At 36.5% G+C, this 12,943-nt stretch overlaps 1 protein-coding gene across 2 annotated transcripts in view; it reads right to left on the minus strand.

Annotated features, from left to right (window-relative positions):
* Positions 1-12,943, minus strand: part of LOC140753985 (synaptotagmin-15) — a 111,337-nt gene that overhangs the window by 27,134 nt on the left and 71,260 nt on the right. For both annotated transcript variants that reach the window (XM_073088880.1, XM_073088879.1), the window contains exon 6: positions 1,361-1,449. In XM_073088880.1, coding sequence (XP_072944981.1) covers positions 1,361-1,449 — 89 coding nt within the window. The remainder of the gene's footprint in view (positions 1-1,360; positions 1,450-12,943) is intronic.

The raw sequence follows: 12,943 nt of genomic DNA on the forward strand, positions 1-12,943 counted from the left end.
CTTTGAACTAAATAGTGTCTAGTGAATTCGCATATGTCATAAGATTTTTATATTTAGATGCTTTCTAATATAGCCGAAAATATCTACTGTGAAATACGGTATTCGTGCTGAAATAAGCGAGATATCATATAAGTGACAGTTGGTGTCGGATACCGCTGACGCTTCCTGATATATCGTCAGTGCCGAGTGTCGTCGCCATACGTCAGCAACTGTGGTTATCTGTCACTGATGACAGGTGGTGACTATCGGCGACGTTAGCTGAAAATCTGTGACAGGCGCTGACGAAAGTCATCGAAAATCGATGACGGGCGCTGACGAAAGTGGGCGAAAATCGGAGGTACGGTCGCTAACGAAAGCCGGCGAAAGTTGGTGACGGTGATGGTGACAGTGACGTAATCGAAGCATAGATGTATTACCTAAAAATGTCATTGAAGCGCAGACGTTCGACGATATGAACTGTTATTTGTATATAAAAATCTGACTCGGTTGTACAAAAAGATTACTAAGTAAGTATAAATTAATGATATTTTGTTTTCTTATTAATCAATGTCATTTTTTTTCATACTCGTATATTGACTAAAGAATAATATGAAGTAAGCATATCAGTCTAGCGACATGACACAGGTATAGTACATAAGGAAATAAGGTTCATAATAAAATAATGGAAAGCTACACACAGAAATATATAGTTGTTCAAACTTTGGTAAACTTCCCACTTCTTAAGTAGTAATAACTGAGAAAGTTCTGCAATCTTTCCTTCACTTATTTAAACTTAATGTACAAGTCAAGTTGGTTGTTAAGGTTTAAACTTTACAGGTACTTTTTAGGGTCTCGGACCCTAATGGAACAAATCTTCCGCTTTCTGTCCGTCTATCACAAAGCTCTATCTCATGAATCGTAATAGATAGACAATTAATAATTACGACTAGACAATACTTTTTTATTAAGTTTTGGTGGAAGGGTTTGGAAGGTGCAAATGCTCATGGGTGGCAGTGGCAATTACCACCAGATGTACTACTTGCTGGTTTGCTATTTTAGTCTTGTAAAAAATCCTTACATGTCAAAATCTATGCGAGTTTCTGCATTACAGATTTTTTACTTGTTGTCAACATTTAACCCGAGTTCTTTGCTGCCGTTAATAATTATCAACCTATGCCGTTAATAATTATCTAATTTTTGAGTAATCTATCTAACATTTGTGGACAAATTTTCAAATGACGATCATGAGTAATGATAGGCAAATTTTGAATAAATTGAGTATTACCAACGGGTAAAACATTGGTTAATTTTTTTTTGCTATTTTTTGATATCTTTTGCTACCCATGCTTAGTTGAAAATTTACTATATCTACTGTACTCACCACATGACCTTCAGGCCACATATTATCCTCATCAAGACATTCCGCCTTATACAGAGACGGGTCCAGTACTCCCAAGTCGGTCGTGTTCGCTGAAACAATAGTCAACAATTAAAACTTGAGAATTAGGATGTACGGAGTAAGTGTGTGGTAATGCTGCCAAAGTTTGGTTTACTTATTGTCTGTTATGACGGCGGTATATATATGTCTTGGTTTGTAGGGCACACGTGCGTTATTATATAGTAGACATTATATAAAGCTTATTCGATGAAATTCAATATATCCGACGCGTGTCAAGTAGAATTTGGGATGGATGATCGAAGTCCGATACTGACAGTGGTATTGACATCTTAACGAACTCAGTTGAGGCTTCTTGTACTACTACATTTTCTTCTTGTAATACTATAATTTGTACTAAAAATACTACAAAAAAGTTAAACCCTAATAATCATTTGAATTTTAAATTCTAACCCGCCTAAAATTGAGCGCAAGGTAATATTTGCACAGACACTCATTAAAATATTTAAAATAATCTTGAGTTTTAAGAAGACCTTTAGAGGTTATTTCAAATTGGAGTAGGCAAAGGGCCTGAAGTAATTGTTATTGCTCTTGTTGGAGCATTCAACCCTTATCAAGTAAAAGTAGTGACAGTCATTCTACTACAGTTGACGGAACTGTTAACCAGAGGCGATTTAAAGAAAACTGTTTTGAAGGGTAAATAAAAAAGCGGTAAAATATATCGTAGATCATACATAATTGAAAAAGAAATATCAAATCAAAATAATCATGATTTTTTGAGGTTTCTGTAACGTATAATATGTAATAATAGAAATGTAAAACTGTCAGACATGTAATACTCTACTTGTATGAGAAACAGGAGTTCCTTATTTAACATGCCTGAAATAATAAATAAGTGTAAATTATTAATGTTTATAATTATATAAATGTTAATAACATCATTAATTTGGTCTGGAATATACAAAAGTATTTCTTTGAAATTAAAACGAATTTCAATTAAATGTGCTGTACTTTTGTATTCTGTAATGTGCCTTAAGAAGTATTACATCAAAATAATAAGTCGTAAATGTATTATACATGAAAAACAATTCAAAACTTTCCTCTTCATTCAACTAATTGTTATCAGTTGGTTCTTACTCTTATAACTTTTCTATACATTTATTAAGGAGAAATATGCGTAAGAATTTAATTTTGCAACGTTTCTAATTTAATTATTTAGACGGTAAGAAAGTTTCAGCTGTTTGGGGTTGGTTTATTAAAACAAATTTTATACAACAAATTAAACACAACAGGTAAATACCGGAGGGTCAGAGCGCTGGTAGAATATACAATGAGCGACTGAATTGTGTGTTTTTGAAGTGTACAAAGTACAAAGGTTTCTTTGCGAGTTGTACGTGTAAAAGTGTAATAACACCAGGTGAATAACCAATCCCAGATAAAATAAAAACAATTATACGATAACAGCGTACAAATAACTAAAGGTATTTCATTTTTAATTGTGGTAGATCATTTGTATGCAATCCACTAGATCAGACGTTCTCAAAGTTATTTCGTATTTCTCACTATTAGAATCAATTCATTTTAATAGGTGGGTGTGATAAATAATTTCGTATAACAAATCTGTCTTTGAAATAAGTCTGTTAAAAGTTATGAATCGAGGAAAATATTTGGCATATTTAGTAAAACACAAATCAATCACCACTTCTAAAGTGTTTCAATGCTCCCAATTTACTCGTACATTGGACCCTTAACCACCCATCTGTAGATCAGTAGTGGCTAGTGGGCATTATTATTGGCTTTGTAATTAGTCAGATAGCATTAAAATCCGTTCTGTGGTCACCTGAGGTCTAAGTTTAAACGCTTCGTTATGCATCTAAATTAGCACAACTATCAAACCAGAACAATAGCAGCGCTGACACTACTAAAGGCCAGAAACAGCTGCCGTAGCAAGTGCTAGCTTTAGAATCAAACTACGATAAACTTAAATTTTCACCTCTGTTGAACTCAAGAACAATGGACGAAGAAATTACTAAGTGTATGCCAGAAGAAGATTTAGCATATTTACGGAAGTTGTTCTTCAGGCGCGTTGGGAGAAAAGTTGAGACAGAAATTTGAACTTTGAAACCGCAGTGGCAAATATCACGAGGAAAGTATTAAAGCTGAGAATTTACTATGAACTTTTTAATTATGTTCCCAAAGCAGGTCAGTATTTTTGTTTATTTTTTCATTCATTTGTTTAATCAGTTCAAATAGATCGTTTTACAATATTGAAGTAGTAAATGAGGATGCAGTTCACTTGGTAGTAAATGACTACTGCAGATACTCTTTTTTTATAATATAAGAGTAGCAGACGAGCATGCAGTCCACCAGATGGTAAGTGGCTACTGCCGCCCATGGACATCTGTAATCAACCCCAGATAGGATTAGATAGGATTAGATAGATACTCGTATATTCCTACCTGGGGTCGGCCACAGATGCGCCGCTACCCCTGAGAACTAAGCTGGAACGCCTCGGAAAAGTCTGTCTCCCATTACAATCATACAACATTACAACATACTACTAGTACTACTACTACAGATAAGATTTGAGATTGGTCACAGATGCGTTGCTACCCCTAGATGACCCCACCTTTCGAAGCGGAACACTGCTGTTGTTAAGCAAAAATAGATGTGGCGTTGGTGGTGGAGTCAAACCACCAAAGGTTCTACCACCGTAAAAAATAGCGAGATGTGCTGTAGGTGGATTGCTTGAGGGTAGAATTAATTATTTGTGATCAGGTAGATGATTTTTGGAATTATTGGAACCAAACGTGGAACCAAAAAGAGATAACAGTAAATCACCAGGTAACAATTAATCAGAAATAGAATATACTCGTATATCCAAAGAAACAATGCCATGATTATCGAATCGAGAGTCCTCTTTTAACAAAAGCATTTCTAACTTCTTCGGGAAGTTCACAAACTATTTGATTAAGATTGACTACGTAGGAAACAATGCGGCTTAGTTAAACTACTTTCAGTACGTTGTAAGTCTGTTTCAAAGCCGACAAAACCGCAGGTAATTTTGCTACACGGAAATGTTAATTGTCTGTTTTAATTTAAAACAATTCTCGACGAAATTAAACGTATTTATCGTAGGAATCAGGTTAACAAAACCCAGCTAAGTTGATGGATATTTCAGAAAATAAACTTTTTCGGGCGTGTCTTCTGATTTTGCTACTGAAACTTATGCATTATTTATACCTTACAAACGGGAATATAAACGTTTCAAAATTAAAATTTATTTTATTCAAAAAATATTTATCACATATTTTTCTCTATTTTGATATACTTTAAAATACTTTTTTATTGCAACAATGATAGTTTATTTATTGTTAAATGAATCAATACATCACTTATATTGTCAAATAAGTATTCCCCATCATCATCATCATCATCCATTATTGTCCCCTGCTGGGCACAGGTCTCCTCTCAGAATGAGAAGGATTAGGCCATAGTCTACCGCTCTGGCCAAGTACGTATTGGTAGACTTCACATACCTTTGAGATTTTTTTTATACAATCTTTCAGGTATGCAGGTTTCCTCACGCTGTTTTCCTTCACCGTTTAAGCAAGTGATAATTAATTTCTAATACGCACATAACATTGAAAAATCAGAGGTGCATGCCTGAGATTTGAACCTCGGACCCGTCGATCGAGAGGCCGAGTTTCTTAACCACTAGGCTATCATTGCATTAAATAATATAAGTAATAATAAATATGATATACAAATTTTACTTCAAAATAAAGACTACACAGCACTATATTTAAAAATAAGACTTTACAATTAAATTCGCATACGCACAATATTTTGTTTCTAAATTCGATTGATCTGTCTCTATATTCAGAGCTTAATTTAAATTCTATATTCGTACATGTATTCATAAAGTCCATAAAGACGTCTGGCCGCTTGATCCAAAGTTTTTTAGTACCTAAGTAAATAGATTCTGTAAATAAATTCCTTTTACTGGCCGCCCAGTTACAAATGACATTTCTTTTACTTCTGACACTTGATTTATTAATTCTTTGTGGTATTAATGAAGTACTGAAAATGTAGTAGTTAGCTTTGGGATCTAATATTAGGTTAAGTTAAGTATTAATTGAGATTATGTTAGTAATTTCATTAACATTCATTCCTCGATGTTCAAAATTCCAATAAGAAAACTTAAATAGTACTTCCTAAAATATATTACTACATTTATTCTAAATGATACGAAATAATATTATCGTGAAAATATGCACCGAGAGAATGAATTATTTTTCATAAGCCAATTCTATAAAAGCGAAATGGGTAAATTTGAATTTGTTCATCACAAAACCAATCTGCCAACTGTACATTAATTGTATCTTTTTTCAATACAATCTAGATAAATTGAAAAGACAAATTCGTTTCAATGAATTTAATGAAAATGTGTTTTAAAAAGAATAAACGTTGTTAAAAGTGATCGAAAATGTAGGTTTTATAAAATTGGTACAGTAGAGACTTAAAGAAATTCTAAATATAAACGTTTGTGCAGATAAAGTCCTTACTATTTCTGTATTACAGTGATCTCCGAAGTAGTACGATTTTATTTTACGATCAGAAACTCGATGAACTGAAGAGCGGAACGGTTATTATACATTTTTAGAGACGCGTGAGTTTGTATACATATATTTATTTTGTGTATGTGTTAAACTAGATACGAAGTACTACTTCGTACTAATCTAAAAGTATATATTTAAAATACTAATATTTGTATAGTCCGCGCCAAACTGCTAGTCCGGTCTGAAGTTGTTGCGAGCAGGTGTAGTCATATAATTTTGCTATAGCGACGGGATTCATTTCTATATTCAGGGCTGACTAGCAGTTTTACGTGGATTATAAATCTACTAAATAAATTAAACAAAGCGTCTTTATGTAATAAACACCGCGGTACCTATTTATCTAATGAAATATTCACTGGCCGTAGGAAACTTAGCGAAAATATTTTTAGGCGTTTTCACCTTAATTGGTGTGTAGCGTTAACCTCAAACTTAATTCCAACCTTGGTTAGGTGAATAAACCGAAAAACGAATAAATAACATCACGTACTCTTTATTTTTGTAACGTATAACTCATACTGAAATAATATTTTTGAAAGCAAAGTTATTCTAAGTACGGTTACATAATAAATATATATTATTACGTTTTCTTCTATCAATTATGCTATCAAGATATGGCTAATTAAATATATTCGCTAAAAGAAATAATACATGTTAATCAAGAAAAAATATTAGTGTCATCTACCAATAATGTTCTTTGGTAGAAGACAATATCATTATATTTAGTCCTCTAATTAACCGTCTTGGGAGATGTTTTTTTATGAAACTTCTCTTTAGGATGACCTGATTTATTTATACTTATATAATATGTATAAAATTTCATGCTTATAAACCGACAGAATAAAGGATCAAGGAGCTGCTGCTACTGACATCCCACTGTTGGTATTTTATCATAGTGAGAAAGATTAGATCAAAGTTCAATGCGTCAGTAGAGTGTGAATTGGTAGACTTCACTTTTCAGAATTTTTAAAGAACTCTCTGGCAACGGTATCTTACAATAAAAATGTAAACAATATTTCTTAGTATAAAATTAGTATATTATTTAAAGGTGGTAGATCCCTTTCTGGTTTAACTCCGGCAGCTCCACCGCCACACGTATTTCTGCCTAATAACAGCAGTGTTAGGCGCTGCTGTTTCCGTTTTGAAGGGTGTGGAAAGGGAGACATACTTTTTCGAGGCGTTCCAGCTAGTCCTCAGGGCTACATGCTCGTCTGCTACTCCTATGTTATAAAAATAAAAAATATTTCTGCAACATTGTTTGCAATAGTGCCTGCAAAATATATTGGATCAAATATATTGTAGGTTTCATCACGACGTTTTCCTTTACCGTTCTAGCAAGTGACTTTGAAATATAACTATAAAAAATCAGAGGCTTAAGATTCGTATCTCCCTATTAGGCTCTAATTACTAAGCTATGATTGCTTATAGGTATACTCGTATATTTATACCCGAAGATATAATGTTCACGCCATTTTCCCTCCGAGATAGCGATAAATAACATTTTACTCCCAAGTTCCGTTTGACAGTGATCCATTTCGAATATTCCTTGAAGGTAAATATAATCCGCAACCCCAGGGGATTATCCGGGAATGTCTAAAATTGTGTACATTCTGCACATTCGAAGTCAAGGAAGATAAGGTAAACAAACGTTCCGAAGTATTTTCTATTAACTTTACGTTGGCGGTTCATACATTCGAAGATTCTTAATATCGTAAATTATTTATCCGTTTCGGTAAGGTTTTAAACCTGGTATACTTTCGGACTAGATTAGCTCATGGTATTCTTTAACTAAGTAAATGTTATTAATACGTTCTTATTACGGATCTTCCCGAATAAAACTCGATGTTGAAATTAATTCTTATATAAATAAATAAAAATTACATAATATGTTTATTCCAAGTAATCCGATTGTTTATTAATTTGATTTATTTTACCATGTAAATGTTGAATTTACATAAATTCAAAATTAACATCGAAATTTGATACCCACGCCTAATTACCTACATGTTCTTGGAAATAATTTTATTCCTTTCATTTATTTTATAACATTAACCTTATTAACTTACGTTAACATACTTTAGAGAAAATAAAGCACTAACTTACAAACCGATGTTTCTCATCTTGCAACAAAAATGTAAACAATATTTCTTAGTATAAAAATTTCTGCAACATTGTATGCGATAGTGTCTGCAAAATATATTGGATCCAATCCATTTTACATGACTTCAGGAGATCGAAGGAAAACAGCTGGAGTTGACCTAGGCGGCCGTTCCGAACACAATCTTGTTACAAGTACGGTTTGTCAAACAAAGAGGCTGTGAAAAAAGCAATTTGACACTTTTTCTCCACTAGATTCTACAAATACGACTTTCAGGGCGTGGAATAATGTTTTATATAGACCCTACTAGTGATAGAATAGCATCTGTACAGTAATATAGCTGGAACCCTTTAAGGGTGAGGTGTGGAAACACTTCACCTTTAGTTATTTGTGAACTATTTTATCATATTAAGCGCCGAAGGGTATGTATTTTAAAAAAATCATTTTTAGCAATATATAGGTATTTGTGTTACTTAAGTAACTCCTGCAGATATGCGTCTAAACTAGATTTAAGTTGCGTCAGCTGTACATGTCAGTTAGTAAATGTTAGACAGTCTACACAAGGAAAAGAATTTTATACTATCATTGTTTATATACTTTTAGCACCTGCGCTACAGAAATCGTCACTAATATAAATATTTACATACATTATAAAGCTAAATAGCATTGTCATTGCATCTTCTCCATAACGAATCACCTTGTGAATTGGTGGTAGTTGTATTGATATTCAAAAAGTGCTCTGTAAAGAACCTATTTTGAATTTAAAAAAATGATTTGATTTGATTTGATCTGCTGTTCCTAGGATAGGAAGACGAACTGACTTTTTGAGTAAGTACTTAATAATTTAAAAATATAATAGTGTTAGGAACGTCAACAGATGATAGAAAATGTAATCTTAAAATGAGGGTATTCAGTAAAAAGGGGCGTATAAAAGGGCATTGTAGATCGCTTTCTGGGCAGTTATTTTCCGACTATTGTAAAGAACGTTACTCTGCCACTTTTGTTGTCGAATCTATAATTTGTATGCTTAATTGTTATTTTGTTAACTTTGTAAAGTAAAATTGTGAAGTAAAATGTTCTCGGTTTATAAACGTTTGTTTTTAATTAATAAATTCCTGACAAGTTTTCCTAATAGTTGTTTTTAAATTATTTCCTAACTAATTTTCCTAATATCAGAAGTGGGATTGTATCCGCCCCACGTTCTGATCTACCGCCTTTTTGTTTGTTCTTAATAATTAAATAAGTAAGCAAGAAAAGTGGCAGAGCACGTGTATCGGTAAAATAACAACGGAAGTCGTGAGTATTGTGGCTGTACTCCAGGGGCGATATTGGTAAGGTTTTAGCGTTATAACAGCGGCTTGCGGCGCAATGGAACATATTGCGTCAACCACGTGCATCACCACCGTGGTGACCGCGGCTTAAGTCTGTTCACTACTGGTGGAATGCTCGGGCATGTAGTGGAGCCTGAGCTGGAGGTTATTGCTGGCAAGTTTGATATGATTGGCAAAGCGGTAAGATCAAACCAATATTTTCTTATTACTTTTAATTTCAGAGTTAATTGCTAATATTTAGTGTTGGAGTTTTAAAACATTTTATGTTTGTGACAGACAGACAAAATATTAACTTTCTTGTAGGTACCGACCTTTGGCATTTGGTATATCAATGGTACCAAAGATTTTAAAATTGTTAGTATCTTTTAAACATTTTTAAGTCCTTTAACCATTTTGTTTTGTAATAAAAATCTGTGTAGTTGTTAAAGAAATTGTTTAGAGAAACTAGTGGATGTTAGAAATCGTTCAAAACATTTGTATTCAAATTATTTAATCGTTAAAAATATTATTTTAGATTTGTATTTTTGTTCGTAGACCTATGTACTTAAGTTTACAAGATTGGAAACTTTGAAGGCAATGATGGAAAACTGTACCTTCACTTAACATGTACGTAAATCGGGGTCAGGTTTAGCCGAGCGATGATGATGGAACTTTTATTAAATTCACTGCACTACAGTTATGTTATTAAAACTGTCTTGTAAATAATTATTCTCAGTGTACAGGTGAAATAGTGACACGTTGAAGACCCAGTGCTGACTTGTGCGTGTCGTCGTATGGTGTTCGGCAGCTGTGCGCTATGGGAGCTGCCGTTCTCTGCGGGCGCTGCCGCTCTCTGCGGGTGCTGCGCTCTGCGGGCGCTGCTGCGCTCTGCGGGTGCTGCGCTCTGCGGGCGGTGCGGCTCTCTGCGGGTGCTGCGCTCTGCGGGCGCTGCCGCTCTTATCGGGCGCCACTGTGCTGTGTGGGCACCACTGCAGTCTGCGGGTGCTGCCGCTCTCTGCGGGTGCTGTGCTCTGCGGGCGCTGCCGCTCTATGGGCGCCACTGCGCTGTGCAGGCGCCACTGCGGTCTGCGGGCGCTGCCGCGCTGTGCGGGCGCTGCCGTGCTCTGCGGGCGCCGCCGTGCCCTGCGGGCTCCGCAGCGTGCTATGGGCGCTACTAGGCGTTGCCGGGCGCTGTTATTCAGTGCGGGCGATGCCGTGCAGTGCGAGCACTGCTGGTGCTAACGTGTGCTGCATAGTCTACCGTGCGATACTGGCATTAAGGGTACTTCAAATGGAATTTAAATTGGTCCTTGGTAAGAAAATGGACGATTTGAATTTGAACCTGGGTGAGTTCAATTAAATTACAATTTTATTATTGTTACACTTTTGTTACAATGTGCAAATAAGTTTGTTCTATCAGTATTTTCCGTACTCGTTACAATGTTTGCTATCAGCTCAATATATACGGGTTTTGTAATGACTTGGGAGGACGGAGCGTGTAAGGCCTAACGCGACTTCGAGAGGACCAAGATCATTCATGTAATGCCTGGAGGTCAACAACGGGTTGTGGATTGGTATAGAAGACTCTTCGAAAGAATGTTATGCTTTCGAGGTGACTATATCCCACGTAATGCCTGGGTACTGTCACTTCAATCACGGGACGGGTTATGGTTCTTGGAAGACACAGTGTAAGACCCGCCGTGGCCTCTGTTGACCAAAATCATGTAATGCCTGGGTATCGTGCGTACAGGACGGGTTTTGGTACTTGGAAGAAACAGTGTAAGACCCGCCGTGGCCTCTGTTGACCAATACCATGTAATGCCTGGGTACTGTTACAGGACGGGTTTTGATACTTGGAAGATACAGGTGTAAGACCCGCCGTGGCCTCTGTTGACCGAGATCATGTAATGCCTGGGTACTGTGTTGCAGGACGGGTTTTGATACTTGGAAGATACAGGTGTAAGACCCGCTGTGGCCTCTGTTGACCAAGATCATGTAATGCCTGGGTACTGTGTTGCAGGACGGGTTTTGGTGCTTGGAATGATACAGTGTAAGACCCGCTGCGGCCTCTGTGGACTAAGACCATGTAATGCCTGGGTACTGTCCGGGACGGGTTGTGGTACTTGGAAGGATACAGTGTAAGACCCGCTGCGGCCTCTGTGGACTAAGACCATGTAATGCCTGGGTACTGTCCGGGACGGGTTGTGGTACTTGGAAGGATACAGTGTAAGACCCGCTGCGGCCTCTGTGGACTAAGTCCATGTAATGCCTGGGTACCGAGTGTTAGGGCTATAATAGTGACGACAGCGTGACGATATTGGCTGAGCTTGTAATAAGACATTTTTAGTATTTAGCACATTTACCGCGGTTCTATTGAACATGTAACAAAGTGTAACAAACTGTGTAATATTTATAGCAAGTTGGAAATAATAAGAAAAATAATGGTAAACGTATTAGTTAGTGTACTCAACTACACAATGTGTAGGACTTTGTTCGTAAGTAAAGTTCACTCTGCGGGTGCATATGAAACATACCCTAGCGAATGCTGTGTTTTGCTTTGTGTGCTCGGACGCTGTCTTGGAGTCGCTCAGACATGTGGTCCTGGAGCTGTGTGCAACTGTACACGCAGAGTGAACCCACGGACACCTGTGATGAGTCACGGTGTGTGTGACGTTCGTGTGGCAAACATTTTGTTTTTATTATTAGTTTGGGTTGGAACAACCTTTTATGGGTACCGATTCACACATGCAAAGTTATGTCTCATTCGTAGACCCCTAACGAGTCATGAGGGTGCACTCCGTAGACAGGAACTGCCCCGGGTGATTGGTACTCGTATCTGTTTGTTTGATATCCGCTGAGTTTAGATATTACTATGTCCAATTTTATTGACTTAAAGAATAAACTTTTTGCCGTGGCCTGCATAGAGGTGAGCATCTTTATGCTTTACTTTACCATCCTTTACGGTGAGGCTGAGGTGGATTCGGCCGGATTTTGCTTCTCCTACCGCGAAAGCGATGTGTTGCTAATGGTCATTGTATCGGTGAGCATTGGGAATACAGCGTGCTACTTTGTTAGAACGTTTTCTGAACGGGCTAGCCATTGTAAAGGTGTCGTGCTTGTGCTTTGAATTGCGCAGTTTGAGACATATGCACGACATTCATCTTTTTTGTTTTCTCTTGCCTAGATCTTTGTTATATCTCTTTTCAAAATTTCATATTGAATTACTTATTGCTGATGCTTGAGTGCACGTTTGCATCTGTAATGATGGTTCTGAATTGTTGTTTCTAATTACTTTCTCAAAAACAACGATCTGAGGACATTACACACAAATAAGTATGAAACCTTAAATGTGTCTGTTCAATTACAGAAGGTGAACAATCTAATCCTCTGAATGCAGCTGGTCGAGGCATGCCGCTGTTGGGTGATGAAGCGGTTGAGGATGCCTCGCCATCAGAAACAGTTGTATTACCGAATCAAAGTTCCTCTGGCGTACTTTGTATCGGTAAGATTAGATTAAGAAGGTTGAATTCTGTCAGTTTTC

The sequence above is a fragment of the Epargyreus clarus genome, unplaced genomic scaffold (assembly GCF_041222505.1).
Source record: "Epargyreus clarus isolate Ecla_fem2 unplaced genomic scaffold, WU_Ecla_fem_2.2 ptg000027l, whole genome shotgun sequence".
Lineage (NCBI taxonomy): Eukaryota > Metazoa > Arthropoda > Insecta > Lepidoptera > Hesperiidae > Epargyreus > Epargyreus clarus.